This window comes from Balaenoptera borealis (assembly GCF_965194805.1).
Source record: "Balaenoptera borealis genome assembly, chromosome: 13".
In the NCBI taxonomy this organism is placed as follows: domain Eukaryota; kingdom Metazoa; phylum Chordata; class Mammalia; order Artiodactyla; family Balaenopteridae; genus Balaenoptera; species Balaenoptera borealis.
The window spans coordinates 67,363,197-67,379,819 of record NC_138870.1 but is presented as its reverse complement, the minus strand read 5'-3'; the positions used below and the strand labels follow the sequence as shown (position 1 = coordinate 67,379,819).

Sequence of the window (16,623 nt, the reverse complement as noted above, 5' to 3'; positions counted from 1 at the left end):
TGCTACACTGAAGAGCTTTAGCTTTGTCTTGTAGGAGGTGAGCAATCATTGACAGATTTTTTATAGAAAAGAGAGATGATTGTATTTTGATACAGAAAAACCAGTCTGGCGATGATGTGGGGAATGACTCAGAGGGAACTGAGGAGAATGAATTAAGGGCCAGCTGTAGTCATCAAAGTGTGAGACATAAGACGAACTAAAATATTGATTAGGGGCCATTAAGAAGACATTTTAGGAAAAAAAAAAGAAGACATATTAGGAATGGCAACTCAGAATCTGCTGACTAATTGGATGGAGGCTGGGGATAAGGTAAAGGGAGGGATTAAAGATGACTTCCAGGTTTCTGGATAAGTATTGGAACCTAATATAGGAAACATAAGACAGACAGCAAGCAGATTGGCTAGGGAAAATTGAGATAAGATTTTAGCATTGAGTTTGAGGTGACTGTGTTACATTATTTTATTATGTATTATATTACATCCCTAGTTTTGACCTCTTCTCTGTTCTCCAGACTCAGATATCCAGCTAACTCCAATTAGATGTCTGTTAGTGCATTTCAAACTTCACATTTCCGAAATTGAAAATTTAATTTTTCTAGTTGCTCAGGCTAAAAACCTTTGATTCATCCTTGACTTCTCTTTTTCTCCTACATCCAAACTAACAGCAAATTCTGTTGGTTTGCCTTGAAGAATGCAGAATCTAACCTCTTTACTACCTTCACTGCTACCACCCTGGTTCAAGTTACCATCATCTCTTGCCTGAATTATTGTTGTAGCCTCCCAGTCTATACCTCAGTTTTTACTCTTAACTTTTCAGCTTAAGTGATCCTCTTAAATTGAGTCGGATGTTGTCACCCTGCCCCCTGCTCATTGTCCTCACTACTCTATAGACACCCTGCCTTTTCCTAATCGGAAGAACATTCCAAGCAGGCTTCTACCTCAGTGCTTACTACAGACAATCCCTGACTTATCGTGGTTCAGTTTAACGATTTTTCAACTTTATGATGGTGTGAAAGCAATACACATTCAGTAGAAACCATACTTCAGATTTTGAGTTTCGACCTTTTCCCGGGCTAGTGATATGCAGCACATATTCCCTAGTGACGCTGGTCAACAGCAGCAAGCTGCAACTTCTGGTCAGCCACATGATCATGGGGGTAAACAACCAAACTGATACACTTAAACAACCATTCTATACCTATATGACCATTCTGTTTTTCACTTTCAGTACAGTGTTCAGTAAATTACATGAGATATTCAGCACTTAATAATTTATTTATAAAACAGGCTTTGTGTTAGATGATTTTTCCCAACTGTGGGCTAATGTAAGTATTCTGAGCGTGTCTAAGGTAGGCTACACTAAGCTATGACAGGATAGGTATATCATATGCAGTTTTGACTTAGGATATTTTCAACTTTTGATGGATTTATCAGAATGTAACCCCATTGTAAGTCAAGGAAGATCTGTAGTACTTCCCTCTGTCTGGAATATTCTCTAAGATTATGGTATGACTGTCACTTTATTTCTTGCTGTAATGTCACCTTATCAAAGAGACTGTTCTTTACCAACCTATATAAAATAACTCTTTCTGATTACCCTCTATACCTTTACTCTGCTTTTTTTTCCTTCACAGATGTATCATCTGCCATGTAATAGGTTCACTTCTAAACCCCTAGCACCTAATAAAGTACCTGACATATAGTAGAGACTCAGTACATATTGACTGATTGATTGAATGAATGAGTGAATGAAAAATTCCAACCAGCCAATTGGATACATGGATATGAATTATAAAAGAGATCTTAGCTGAGAAGTTGTGTGTGTGTGCAATTATTTTTTACTCATGTATTTATGTATTCATCATTCATTCAGTAAACATTTACTGATCCCTTTTACTTTGTATCAGGTATCCATCCATATGGTGGGAATACAAGATAAAAAAGCAGTATATTTACCTTTTTTAATAAGCTCATTGTCTTCTGGAGTATAAATGCATCGTGGTATGTGCTATTTATTAAATAACCAGCATTTGAAGCCATAAGATAACATGAGATCACTGAGGAATTTCAGGATTATCATTTCTATTTTAATTTTTTTCTCAGGATGTTGAGCGCTTTGAAGGTCCTGTTCCTTTTTGAATTCTCCCCACTCTTATCACCTTAACCTAGCATAGCGCTTAATGTTTTTAAATGAATAAACATCTATATAACTTACTAAAATTATAAAACTGATACTGATGGTATGAACAATGTACTATGTTGGAAAAGGAAAGGGGTGTTGGTAGAAAAATAATCTGATTTAAGGTCTGTTCAATTTTAGATGAGGACAGGACCTCCAAGTTGAAGTGTTCAATAAACATTTGTACCTACTAGGCTAGAGTTCAGAGAACTGGTCAAAGCAGTGGATAAAAATTTGAGACTTAAATACATATGATTGTTTAAAACAACAAACTTTTTTTTTAGACCAAAGGATGGGGAATACCTTGGGGAATATTCAAATCTTCAAAAACAAAAGGAATAAGCAGAAAAGGTAAAAAGAAAGCCAAAATAATACTGTAGGGCAAAAATTAAATAGTCAATAGAGAATGCTAATAAAATATCTACAGTATTCCTACATTTCTTTATTTAACCAGCTTGTTCTAAGCAGCCCATTTTTCAAAAATATAATTTCACTTTCAATTTTCAATTAAACTTGGAATGTTTTGGATAATTTTATTTCCAAACAAAAACATTTACTATAGAGAAAAAAATGAAAAAAATTATTTTATTTTATCAGGGGTTGATATAGAAGCAGCTCGAAAGGAAGAAGAACGAATAATGCTTAGAGATGCAAGACAGTGGCTAAATAGTGGCCATATAAATGATGTCCGGCATGCAAAATCTGGAGGTACAGCACTTCATGTTGCAGCCGCTAAAGGCTATACAGAAGTTTTAAAGTAAGTATTGCTTCTCACAGTTGTTTTTCTGCTTTGATTTGTTTTCTTTATTTCACTTTTCCTTTTTTTAAGATACTTGCTAACATTATTTTGAAACAGCTTATGTAAGTTATTTAATGTCTGTTTACAGGGAGAAAGAGAAAACTACCTTGAATATTATTGCTTTATTTCTAAAGTTCTTTCTTTCACTCTCAAATTTTGAGTATTCAACTGTTCTTCCATTGCAGTTTTCCAATAAGTGAAATTTAAGTGTCAGACAACGATTATATGTTACCTTCTGGCCTAGTAAATTATTAGAGTCACTTTGAGATTCCCAGATAGGTTAGGTCTGGATACAGAGACTAAGAACAATGTTGTATATAAACATATTATCAAATTCTAAGAGCTTGATTCCTACTGATTGTTTATTTATATGTAATTTATCTGATTTTTTTTTTTAGATTTTCACTATATGAACACTGGAATTCAGAGTGCTGTTAGCATAATATTAAATATTAAACCATAAGCAACTTAGACGATATAGGGTTATATACTGATCAACAAATATCTTTGGGACAAAGCTCCTTTATGTCACAATAAATTTGTGTTTTGGTTTTTACTTATGCAGTGCAAAGGTGTTGGCAACTATATGGAAAAAACAATTCAGTGCATAACTTTTGTTATATCTATGTGAAGGCTAATAAGACTGGCCCTCAGCAAAATCTACTGCACCCTCTATTGTTGCTTTTGTTCCACTTTGGTTTCTTATATCAATCCCTTCTCCTTATTCCCTCTCCTCAGTAAAAACAGTGAAGAAGTTTAAGTGGGTCAGTTATTCCAGGTTTCCTCCTATTTCAATCACTACTCACTTCAGTAATTTAAGCCTTCTCCTAGAATAGTACAGTTAACTTTTTTAAAAATTTATTTATTTTATTTATTTACTCTTGGCTGTGTTGGGTCTTTGTTGCTGCATGCGGGCTTTCTCTAGTTGCGGTGAGCGGGGGCTACTCTTCGTTGCAGTGTGCGGGCTTCTCACTGCAGTGGCTTCTCTTGTTGCGGAGCACTGGCTCTAGGCATGTGGGCTTCAGTAGTTGTGGCACGCAGGCTCTAGAGCACAGGCTCAGTAGTTGTGACGCACGGGCTTAGTTGCTCTGCAGCATGTGGGATCTTCCTAGACCAAGGCTCAAACCTGTGTCCCCTGCATTGGCAGGTGGATTCTTAACCACTGCGCCACCAGGGAAGCCCCTACAGTTAAGTTGTAATTAGTTTCCTTGTCCCATCTGTTTCTCTCTAATCCAAAACTTTGCAGACTTTCAAACCCCATTAGAGCGGGTCATGAAATGAACTTAGTGAGCTGTGAACAGCATTTAAAAAGAAAAAATGGAAAATATCAAAGAGTATCGCATATGGTAAAGGTATTTTGTTTCTTAAAATTCTTGTTTCTATAAACATATATATGAGTACTGGATTGCACTGTAAAATAGATTTCTAGACTGCTTCCAAGTGGTCTTTGTAATTCAGTTGTCCAGGCTCTTAAAATCCTTCATTAAGATTCTCAGCAGGAATTGGGATGAATTTTAAACTCCTCAGCTTAGCACATAAGACCCATTAGTCATCTGGCCATTGGTTCCTCTTTCAAGCTAAGCTGCTACCATTGCTCCTCAGGCATGCATGATTCCAGCTGTGTATATCTACTTGAAGTTCTTTCATGATGCCTTAATGCCTACTCTTGTTTCTATCTAGATACCTTCATTCACCATCTCTTCAACTTGGAAGCAAATTCCTTTCTATCCTTGACTCAGTTCAAGGCTCTTAAGCCCATGAAAAAAAAATGCTCAACTTCATTCATAAGTGCAGATAAAGCTACAGTGAATTATCATTTTTCATCTATCATATTGGCAAAGATCAAAATGTTTGGCACACTGTTGGCAAATTTGGGAAAAGGCACTCTCTTACATTATTGGTGAAAGTATAAATGACTATTGAGCAAATTTTATCAAAGTAACAGTTATTCTTTGGCTTAGCCGCACTACCTCTAGGAATTGTTATTTTTTAATTTATTAATTAATTTATTTATTTTATTTTTGGCTGCGTTGGGTCTTTGTTGCTGCGCGTGGGCTTTCTCTAGTTGCAGCGAGCAGGAGCTGCTCTTCCATGCGGTGCACGGGCTTCTCATTGCCATGGCTTTTCTTGTTGCAGAGCAGGGGCTCTAGAGCGCAAGCTTCAGTAGTTGTGGCTTAGTTGCTCTGCAACATGTGGGATCTTCCTGGACCAGGGCTCGAACCCATGTCCCCTGCATTGGCAGGCAGATTCTTAACCACTGCGCCACCAGGGAAATTCCTAGGAATTTTTTTTACAGATATTCTCACTCACATAGGAAATAAGGTATGTGCTAGCAGCATTGTTTATAATTGGAGTAGGAGAATGGTTGAATAGATCATGATACATCCTTTCACTAGAATACTCTATAGCGATTAAAACACTACTTATAGATATGGAAAGAGCGCCAGGATGTGTTAAGTTGTCAAGCCAAGAACAGAACTATGCCTCATTTGTGTCTATGTTTTAAAAATTTAAGTTGTATTTATTTATATATGCATAAAATCTCTCTGTAAGGATCTAATCAAAAGTAGTAGTATGGGTATCTCTGGGGCAGGGAAACTGGTTGGCTAAAGGTCAGCAGTGGGGAAGTGACTTTGCTATCTAGCCATTTATTCTTTTTTAGTTTTAAAACTTGTGAATATTTTACTTAGGAAAGAAAATATGAAATCAAAAATAAATAGAAGAGATCCATTTCAAATGTAACTGTCTCCCCACTTACCCCCTCCCCCGCAAACACACACAACCCCTTTCAGTTGATTTTTATGCTTTTCAGCTCTGTACCCCTATTGCAGCTTCATCATAGAACCTGTCTGTGAGGGTTGATTGTTGTTTTATTTAACTTTTGTCCTCCATTAGAAGTTCCTTGAGCATAATAAATACTGTCTTATTTTTTTGAGTATCCTTGCATGGCCTGGCATATAGAGAGCTTTATGTTTGGGGGGCGGGGGGTGTGTGTCTACCTTTCTCTCCACACAGACTCTCAAGTACTTAGAATTTTGTATTGCTCAGGATATTTAACATTATTATAGTTCATATTTCCTATTGGGGGTATATTTTTATTAGCTTATATTCCAGTATTATTTCTGTCTCTATTAATAAAGTATCTGATAATATTTATATTAGTGGCCATATTTTTTTAACTTAAATCTTCTGACATATCTATTAGCGTGTTTTTTAGATCAGTGACTCTTAAATGTTGATCTGCAGGCAGGAGACAGGCAGTAATGTGAGATCATATGCAGGACTTATTAAAAGTACAGATTGACAGGGCCCATCTCCCAAGATACTGATTAATTCAATGGAACTGGGGTGGAGCTGGGGAATCTTTTTTGTTTGTTTTTTGTTTTTTTCAATAGCAAGTTTTTCAGATGGTTCCGCTATGGAGCCATAATTAAAAACATCTGCTTTAGATATTGTTAGGAAATAGGGGATCAGTTCTTGAAACATAAATAAATGGTTATATATTAGCTATCACTACCACCTCCTGTAGGTAAAAAGAAGCCCTTCTCAAGGTCAACATCTTGGAAAGTAAGGTAAAGGTTAACCAGATTTGAGTTATAAAGTATTTAGTGTTCGCCTTTGTGTGTGGCGCTGTGCTGTGTGCAATTTATAGACCCATTCTTTGCTCTCTGTGAGCTTAATTTCTAAATAAAATAAAGGTCGATGTCAGTATACGTTATAAGGGCATACTAACATTTATGCAACTCTTTTCATTGTATTAAAATGTATTCCTGTTTTCTAGCTTTGTTGATGATTAGAATATCTGCTTTCTACTGCTGCAGAAAAGTAGACTCGACCCCTCGGAATATTTGTTTTGCTTTGTTTTGTTTCTAACAGTCATTTTCCTATGAAAATTTCCAGTGGTAGGTGATAAAGGTTTATGAAGGCTTTCACAAACCAGTTCCTTAACCGCAAGGCAACAATGACACTACAAATAACTTTGTTTGATGCCAGTATATTTTTAGAACACGTTCAGCTTGAGATGATATATCATATGGACACTTGAAGACATTCCCTACAATAAATCAGTTTAACATACAAATTGATCCAATAGTTTTGAAAAATTATAGACTTTCCTGCAAAATTTTCAGTTAGAAACATATTAACAAGAATTAATCAGTGTCATACCAAACCATAAGACTCATAGTCATTAGGAATTAATTAAAACTGAATTCATTATTATGGCAGTAACTCAAGATCCGCTATGCCAGTGTTTTCTGAGAATTCTTTTATCCTAGTTAATTTGTTGAGGGGAGGAGGGATTCTGAACTATGAAAAGAAATATATTGCAAATTTTTGTTAACTTGCATGGTATATAGCTGTTAATTATGTCCAGTCATTTCTAGATTTTAATGATGATCTAATTCACTGTAATTTGTTTAGACTTTTAATACAGGCAGGCTATGATGTTAATATTAAAGATTATGATGGCTGGACACCTCTTCATGCTGCAGCTCATTGGGGTAAAGAAGAAGCATGTCGAATTTTAGTGGACAGTCTGTGTGATATGGAGATGGTCAACAAAGTGGTAGGCCTTTCAAATGTACTTTAAATATTTTAACTTCTAGAAATATAGTTTTAGTCTAAAAAATGTTATGAGAATATAAATTATTTAATTCTATTAAGTTTTATTAACTGTACAAAACATTTTGTGAATCATTTATTCATTTTTATTAAGTCTTTTCCAGCTACTTGTGAGGTGATTTGGCCTTGTTCGACAAAGAAGTATTACTCTTTCTGTATTACCATACGTGTCGAGTAGATTTGGGCACTTCCATTGATATTATATTCTTAGAAATTCATAAATTAAGAAAATTTTGCAAACATTTAAGGTAGAATATATTCTGAATAATGAACTTTCTGGCATTCTGGAAACTTGTACCAGTAGGGTTATTATAAGGACTAAGCTGGCAGCAGGAAAAATCCTTACTATTTTTGGTCAACAGCTCTTTGAAATTTTCTTTTCCACTATGAATAAAAATAGATTGACAGATGTTCATCTGGACTACTTTTTGAAACTAAGTCATACCTGTGGCTGGCTGAACCTTTAAGTAGTTTAGAAATACAGATGCTTATTTTATTATTCTACTACGAATTTAATTAATTTTTATGGCGGTAAAGTAGAAATAAGATCTCAAAAAGGTTAAACTTGGAGTTACCACATGACCCAGTAATTCCACTCATAGCTATATACCCAAGAAAATTAAAACAGATGTCCACACAAAAACTTACACACAAATGTTCATAGCAGTATTATTCATTGTGTACCAGAAAGCAAAAGCAGATGTCCATCATCTGGTGAAGAGATTAGCAAAAGGTGGTATATCATGCAATGGAATATTATTCAGCAATAAAAAAGAATGAAGTAGATACATGCTACAATATGGATGAACCTTGAAAACAGTTTGCAAAGTGAAAGAAGCCAGTCACAAAGGACCATATATTGTATGATTCCATTTATATGAAATGTCTGGAATAGGCAAGTCTGTAGTAACAGAAAGTAGGTTAGTGGTTGCCTCAGACAGGGGGAGGGGGAGTAGGGAGGGGATTGCTAATGGGTATGTCATTTCTTTTTGGGGTGATGAAAATGTTCTAAAATTGATTGTGGTGATGGTTGTAAAACTCTGTGAATATACTAAAACCATTGAATTGCATACTTTAAAATGGGTGACTTGTATGTGAATTATAGATCAATAAAGCTGTTACCAAAAAAGTAAGGGGAGGTATATCAGCTGCTTATCTCTCACATGGATTTCTCATACATCTCCTTCAAGTCATATGTACCATGTTTTATACCTACCATAAAAAATGTTATCTAACTTCTTTCTGTATAATCATACAGAATCACCGAAGGCATTTTATAATTTATTGATTTTTTTATTATCACCAACCCTCTTGTTTCCTGCATAGGGCCAGACAGCCTTTGATGTAGCAGATGAAGACATTTTAGGATATTTAGAAGAGTTGCAAAAGAAACAAAATCTGGTATGTTTGATGACTGTCTAAAAATTTTCTCTATTAGTGAATAGAATTGAATTTTAGACAGCTGAAAAAGTATTCTTGTGATGTTTTGTACTGTTTGGTTTTAAGTTATTCCTAGCGATCAAATTAAATGACAGTGAATGAGAATAAAGGAGTAGTGGTGGTGTTTTTTTAGCCTTTTGTGTTGCTTATCCCCATTTCTCTAGCATCCCTTTACCAAAGTGAATACGTCTACAATGTATATGTTCTCTATAATAGTATCTTTTTGTAATTTCATAAGAAAGTTTGCTTAGAGGGTGGAGACTATAAAATCTCAGATTTCTAAAATAGCATATGCTAGATAAGCAAGGAGTTAACAAAACTAGGAAGCAGATGTTTAAGTAAAATATTATCAGACATCCTAAATGGTTAATGGTCCCTGGTTTTTCAGTAAACTAAAGTTGGAGGGATCTTAAAAAAAAAATCCAACTTAGTCCTTTGTGGTTGTTGTTTTTTTGGCTGCACCGCACAGCAGATCTTAGTTCCCCAACCAGGGATCGAACCCATGTCCCCTGCAGGGGATGCGCAGAGTCTTAACCACTGGACTGCCAGGGAAGTCCCCTCTGTGGAGCTTTTAAACTGTCTAGTTCTTTTTATTCTTTATCCAAGCCCTTTTCTTTTTAGGTAAAACTTAAATCTTTTGTTTTGTCTGTTTTGTTTTCATTTAGTGTTTGGGAAGCTACTTTGTTATTATTTTAAATTCTGTATTTTGCTCATTAATGTTATTTTAATAGTATTGTTATTTTCCTTTGCATAACTTTTATAAAGCTCCATAGTGAAAAACGGGAGAAGAAATCTCCACTGATTGAATCAACAGCCAATATGGACAATAATCAGTCACAGAAAACCTTTAAAAAGTAAGTAAAATATTAAAGTAGGTTTTGTTATTGTTTTAAATGAGTTGGCATGATAGCCACAAGTATGATTATTAGATTTTGTGGTTCTGGGAAAAATTAATGTATTCATTATGTATTTTCACCTTTTGTGTTTATAATTATTTCAAGGCTTTTTTCCTTTCACAGCAAAGAGACATTGATTATTGAGCCTGAGAAAAATGCATCCCGTATTGAATCTCTGGAACAAGAAAAGGTTGATGATGAAGAAGAAGGAAAAAAAGATGAATCTAGTTGCTCTAGTGAAGAAGATGAGGAAGATGACTCAGAATCAGAAGCTGAAACAGGTAAAATTTGAAGGATAAAGGGATTTTCAGTGAATTTTGATGAAGTGTATAGTAAGATGAGGTCAGGCTTTAATTTTGAAACTTCTCAGACTGACATGCTACTTGTTAGGATACCTCCCAAGCCAGTACGTAAATTGCCTTTCAGGGAGTGTTAGAAATTTAAGTATAGCTGTGATTTTATTGTTCTCTGCTTACCTGGAGGCAGGTAATTGATCACCTCTGCATTTTACTGACCTATATTTTTAGGTTTGAAGAAGGTGAAGAGGCTTCTAAGATTCCCTTTGGATGGTGCAGATAGGGTTAGATGGGTTCCCAGCGGCTCAAGAACGCTCCTGCTGCTTTCTGAGACCTGAAAGTACAGGAAGCTGGCTCCAACAGCATCCCAAATATTTCCTCAGTAATACTAAAGTTTTAGAAAGTTGGGGCAGAGTCAAGATTTTTTCCTGTAGAGGTGTGGGGAAATTTACTTTGTTTTGAGAAATTTTAAAGATGCAGAAAAATATAATAAACATTCATATTCCAACTACCAAAACTTAACAGCTGTTGACATTTAGCTATATTTGCTTATAATTTTTCTTTTAATAAAATTAAAACATTACCATTGTCTTCTTTAACCATCAGCCCTAATCTACTTCTCTTTCCTTTCTTTCCCAAATCACTATCGTGAGTTTTTTTCTGAATCTTCTAGTCCATTTTTATACTCTTATCTTACATTCAGAAGTAATATATAGTAATTATAAGGTTGTTTTGTGTTTTTATTATTCCCTAGGAGTTGTTATGCAACTTGCATTTTTTACTTGAAAGTTGTATTTTTTAGGTTTGTTTGTATCTATATGTCTTTATGTATGTAACTTATCCTTTTAGTTGCTGCATAGTATTCATTAAATACATTAATTTCCCTTTTGATAAAAATTTACCTTATTCCCAGTGTTTTGTTGTAAATAATACTGCAACAATCATTTTATAATTGCCTCCCTGTGTATATGTGCAAGAGGTTCTCTAATAGATACACTTAAACATTGGATTATTGAATCATATTTTCACTTTTCATAGATGCTGCCAAATTGCTTTACTCTAACAATTTACATTCTTTCCCTTTTTATTATCAAGGATATGTTTTCTGCTTTTTTTTCCCTCTGGCTCACATGTTTTTATAGATTTTGTTTACTGAATTGCTTTTATTCTGTATCGGCTAATCACTCAAACTTCTGAAGAGGGACTTCCCTGGTGGTCCAGTGGTTGGGACTTAGCCTTCCACTGCAGGGGGTGCGGGTTCAATCCATGGTCGGGGAGCTAGGATCCCACATGCCTCGCAGCCAAAAAAAACCCAAAACATAAAACAGAAGCAATATTGTAACAAATTCAATGAAGACTTTAAAAATGGTCCACATCAAAAAAATCTTAAGGAAAACAAAACCAAAAAAAAACCTTCTGAAGAGTATGAGATTCCAGGATTGCTATCTTTGAGTTGTATAACCTGGCATTTTGGCATTTTAACGTATTTATCAGAAAAGGTATTTCATTTTCATTAAGGTTTTTATCAATGAAAAACTGTTATAATTATCAGGACCAGTTTGGTGATCATTCGTAAACACAAATGGAGCCCTAGAATTTCTTGGACTCCCCATATTTCCTCTAGACACAACAGCAACAGTTTTGAATCAGTTTTTTTTACTCACTCAATAAAATATTTTCTCTAAGAAAATATGAGAAGCTAAAGTTTACTAAATAAACATGTCAAGGAACATACTGATAATTCTATTTCCCATTAAAAACAAGATATTGCTAAATGGGCACAGGCTAGCTTTGTTGCCAGGTGATGTGTTATGGATTTCTTTATTTTCTTGAAGCTTACTAATCCTACAAGTAAATTATTTTTTTGGAAATACACAAAGAGTTTTTGAGATTTATAAATGGCTAGATTCTTGTCACTTAGGGATTTAATTTTTTATTTATTGCTGTGACATTGCTGATCAGGTGAGTCTACATATCTTTTGCCTTGACGCAGTAATATAGGTAAAATTGGCAGTAGAACAACAGGTGGTCATTGAATATTGTAATTTATTTGTATAACATGCTAATTAAAATATTTCTAATTATAAAAACAAATTATATGAGAATCAGCATGTACAGTGTTCAAGAACATGGACTGATTCATGCATGTAACTATAGATGTGGATAAGTTATTTAATCCCTGATTTCTCTGTAAAATCAGGGTAATAATACCTGCTTTACATGGATACTATATAACAATCAGTTGCTTTGTAATAAATGTTAATTTTCATGTAATAATTGTATAAAATTAAAGTCTACTAATTTAAATAAGATTAATGTACATGCTTACCTAATAACACTTCAGTTAAATTTGTTCAGTTCATTTGAAAGATGAAATGATATCATTGAAATTTAAATTGACTCAGATACTTTTGCAAGTATTTAAAGTTATTTTTATGTAGTTAATCTCCTCTCTGTGAGACATGCCTTGGCCCCCAGTCTCTAGTAAAATATATCATTACAAATTAAACTATATGCACATGTGCACACGAAAGCCAGGACCAGCACCCAGGTCTCCTAGCTCATGTAGTAGAATTCAAAAACTGGAAGTCCAGATATCTCACAGAGATTCCTGAGATTTTTCTACCTAATTTTTTCTTAATTGGTCCCTTCTATACAGTTCACTGTTCAGTATTAGGCACCAGGGAGCTATTTAAAACAAAAAAAGACCAGATTTAGGCCAGTCTTGCCACTAACTAGCAAGTCTCCTGACCTTTGGTTGAAATTTCCTTGCTTGTAGAATGAGAGGTATTGGACTAGGCTATCTGGATAGTTCTTTAAACTCTTCTATAAGTATGAATAGAAGTAATTACCATCAGATTGTATTATATTAATTCCCGATTTGGAGTTTAAGCATACCAATCTCTCTCGTCTCAGTGAGCTAACTTTAAATGTTCCTCTGAAGTATTGTACTTGATAATTTTGTTCTTCCTGTTGCTAGTAGCTAGTTGTGCCAGGAAAATTTAACTCTATCTCAAGAATTAATCCATGTAAATGCTGTGTGTTTCCTTCTCTCTCACTCTTTTAATATCAACAAGGCTTTATCATACTTTATTTGGCAAGCTTGAGAAAGCAGCCATTTCCCTGTAGAGGTATAGCTTGATCTGACAATTTCTAAACTGTCTCTTTTTTCTTTTTATAAGGTTATTTCCTTGGGAAACTGTTTTATGTTAAATAACTATTTTGCTGAATTTTCTTTCATAAAATATTTTCCAAACCATTTTTTAATCAGTTTCTTATAAATCAGATTGAAAATAGGAACTCAACCAAAAGTTTAACTTCCTTCCAAATGATTTATAAATTTTTCAGAGGTAGTTGAAGGAATGAGAATAGGGAAGCATAGTTTTGCTTTTAGGTTTTTTTTTTTTTTTTCTCTAGGACATGAAGTTTTTATTCTTCATTGAAATCAAATGGATAGAAAGGGCTTCAGTAACACTGATAATGTTTACTTAAGTTAGATGGTGGACACCTGAGGTTTGTTTCATTATTATTCTTAAACCAAACATAAATGTTTGCATACGTGCATATACATTCTTTGATGTATAGATTTCAATAATATAGAAAGTTTTTAAACCTAGAGAAAATAGGGGGAAAAGGAGAAAATAAAATGAAAAAAACACATGTTGAGCTTTGGTTTATTATTTATTTCTCCTACTAGACTGTAAGCTTTATGCAGTTAAGATATTTTGTCTTTTCATTGACTGATATATATCCCCAGTGCCTAGGACAGTACTTGAGGTATCAGACACTTAATAAATATTCGTTGAATTACTCTCTCCGGTTGGATGGATTGTTTTCCAGGAGGATGGTCTAATTAGAGTGTACATGATTTGTACTTAACTGTGCTGAATAGGCTTAGCTTCTGTTGAATGAAAAGAGGGATTTAACAATGAGAAAAAAGTTTATTAAACTGAGTTTTGCTCATTCAGTTTATTTGAAAAGCTGTGGTTAGGGTGATTTTTAAATATGCCAGTTTGGCCTTGTCCTTTGATATAGTTTAAGATTATGCTTTTCACCCTATTAACATCTTACAGATGTTTTCTTAGTCACAAATAGGACTGAATGAATCATTGCAAATTCAGAATTATTAGTGGGAAGTTTGTATTTGCCCTAAAGATAAGGATTTGTTAATGTTGTCTGCTTAATCATAATGGTAATTTATGGTGGAAGATGCTTTGCAAAACTGACCTAAAGAAGGGAGAGAGGTAGTATAATGAAAATGAGTATCTCATAGGGCTTTAAAAGCAGTATACTTCTTCACAAAAGTATAGAAAGATACCTGTCCTATCCCATTTTGAAACTAAAAGAATATTTTAAAACTGGATAAAATGACTTTTGACCATTTGAAAAGTGAACTTTTCTAGCCCGTTTATAAATTACAGTTAATTTAAAGGTTTAAATTTACATGTGACTTTTGCTAAAGGCCAGTTTGATTTATGTGTTCAAATACAGTCTTTGAATTTTTGCTCGCATCATATTGATTTTTTTCTAATATTTCAAAAATCTTTTTCTAAGTGATCAATTACTAGTTGGAAATTGTCTTGATACATTGTGAGAAGAGATTTAACCTAATTTAGCTGATATTGTGCCCATTTAACTTTATACTTTTTAGGGGTGAGAAGGAATGCTCTTTGTGACATTTAAGCATACTGTTTGACAAGAATATAAGTCATTATCGACAAAGAGCACTTTTAGATTTCCTAGAATAAAGAAGAGCTATAAGTTTTAGATAAGCAATGTAGGTTGTTTGTTCATTGGAAAACTGCATAGCTCTTGCATTTTTTGAAGTTAGGTTGTATTCATGTATTCAAGTTTTAAATATTAATTTAAAACTTAAAAAATTTTTCCGTAGTGTTAAAAGTACACAAGTCAGATAGTCAGATTTTATTTGTGCTTTTTATTCTTAAAAGTCTGGTTGTGTGTCATGTTCTTATTTAAGTCTCATACCTATTGAGACATTTCTAGAAACTCCTTGAAAATGTCCCTTGTTAAAAGGGATAATAGTGGGAAAAGACTGAAGTAACAAAACCTTAAGCAAAAATACAGTATAAAATGCTATTTTCAATACCATTGAAACTGAATTCATCTAGAATCATGACTCTTAGTGTTCTTTTTTTTCTTTTCCTTTCCCTAAAGATAAGACAAAATCCATGGCTTCTGTAACTAATGCCAATACTTCTAGTACACAAGCAGCTCCTGTAGCTGTTACAACACCTACTGTGTCATCCGGTCAGGCAACACCTACATCACCTATTAAAAAGGTAGGCCAAAATTGTGTTTGTTAAAAATAAATGTATTCTGTGTAAGTACCATTTGAGCTAAAGCATTAAGACAGTTCTAAGTTTATTTAAGGTTTTAGAATAAGAATATATTTTTCTTTATTTCCTCTGAATCTATTATATTCTTTTTTACAGGTACTTTTTGCAGTTGATATCACAGTTGATCATTAACAAAAATATCGGGTTGGCCAAAAAGTTTGTTCGGTTTTAAGTAAATTAAGAGACGTTTTTCATTTTCACCAAGAACTTTATTGAGCAACATATTCATTAACCAAATGAACTTTTTGGCCAGCCCAATAAATAGGAGAAAGATAAAATTTTTCATATGAAAAACTACTGATCATGGTAGTTTTTTATTTCCATTGAACTTTTGAGAAGCATAGGGTTTGTATCCTTTACTTCTGTTGAGTAAAGGTGCATTTTGGTAATTTCACATGTGTATAAGTTAAACACGAAAAGTACTGCCACAAGTTACTGAGAGAACTGGAATCTAGATTTTCTAATTCATTTACAAAGCACCAGGTATGTCAGAACAAACCAGAGGTCAACTGCTGACCCCACCTCTTGTTAGTTGCTGTGACCTTGAGCAAGTGACTATCTTCCTTATCTGTTCCCCCTAAAAAGGACAAAACAAAAATAATAACAAAGAGAAAATAAGTTAACATTGTTAAGCGGTAATTGAGAGAGCTTGGCTAGTGACTGAGTGCTCCCAAAATGTTGGTTTCATTTCTTCCTCTTCCTTATTCTGTTCTCCATTTATTCTTCATCCTTACTTTCTTGTTGATCTGTTAAAGACTTTTCTTCTCCCTGCTGTTTCAGAACCTATACTTCTTTTAACTGTAATTAAAGATTAAGGGTTTTCTGTGGGGTCTTGTTTTTTTTTTAACCTACTGGTCTCTTTTTAAAGGCTTCCCTCCACCAGCCTTTACCTAACTTTTACGAGCAAACTCATTTCCCTCTCTGTGTAACACACACATGCATGCACGCACGCACATGCACACACGTAGACATTCACACTCACACGTGCTTTTTTTTTTTTTTCTGGAACCATTTAAGAATTGACCGCTCTCACT

At 34.1% G+C, this 16,623-nt stretch overlaps 1 protein-coding gene across 12 annotated transcripts in view; it reads left to right on the top strand.

Moving 5' to 3' along the window:
* PPP1R12A (protein phosphatase 1 regulatory subunit 12A) overlaps window positions 1–16,623 on the top strand; it is a 148,333-nt gene that overhangs the window by 84,511 nt on the left and 47,199 nt on the right. For all 12 annotated transcript variants that reach the window (XM_082351558.1, XM_082351560.1, XM_082351566.1 and 9 more), the window contains 6 exons: window positions 2,776–2,935; window positions 7,400–7,544; window positions 8,927–9,001; window positions 9,806–9,894; window positions 10,060–10,217; window positions 15,408–15,532. In XM_082351558.1, coding sequence (XP_082207684.1) covers window positions 2,776–2,935; window positions 7,400–7,544; window positions 8,927–9,001; window positions 9,806–9,894; window positions 10,060–10,217; window positions 15,408–15,532 — 752 coding nt within the window. The remainder of the gene's footprint in view (window positions 1–2,775; window positions 2,936–7,399; window positions 7,545–8,926; window positions 9,002–9,805; window positions 9,895–10,059; window positions 10,218–15,407; window positions 15,533–16,623) is intronic.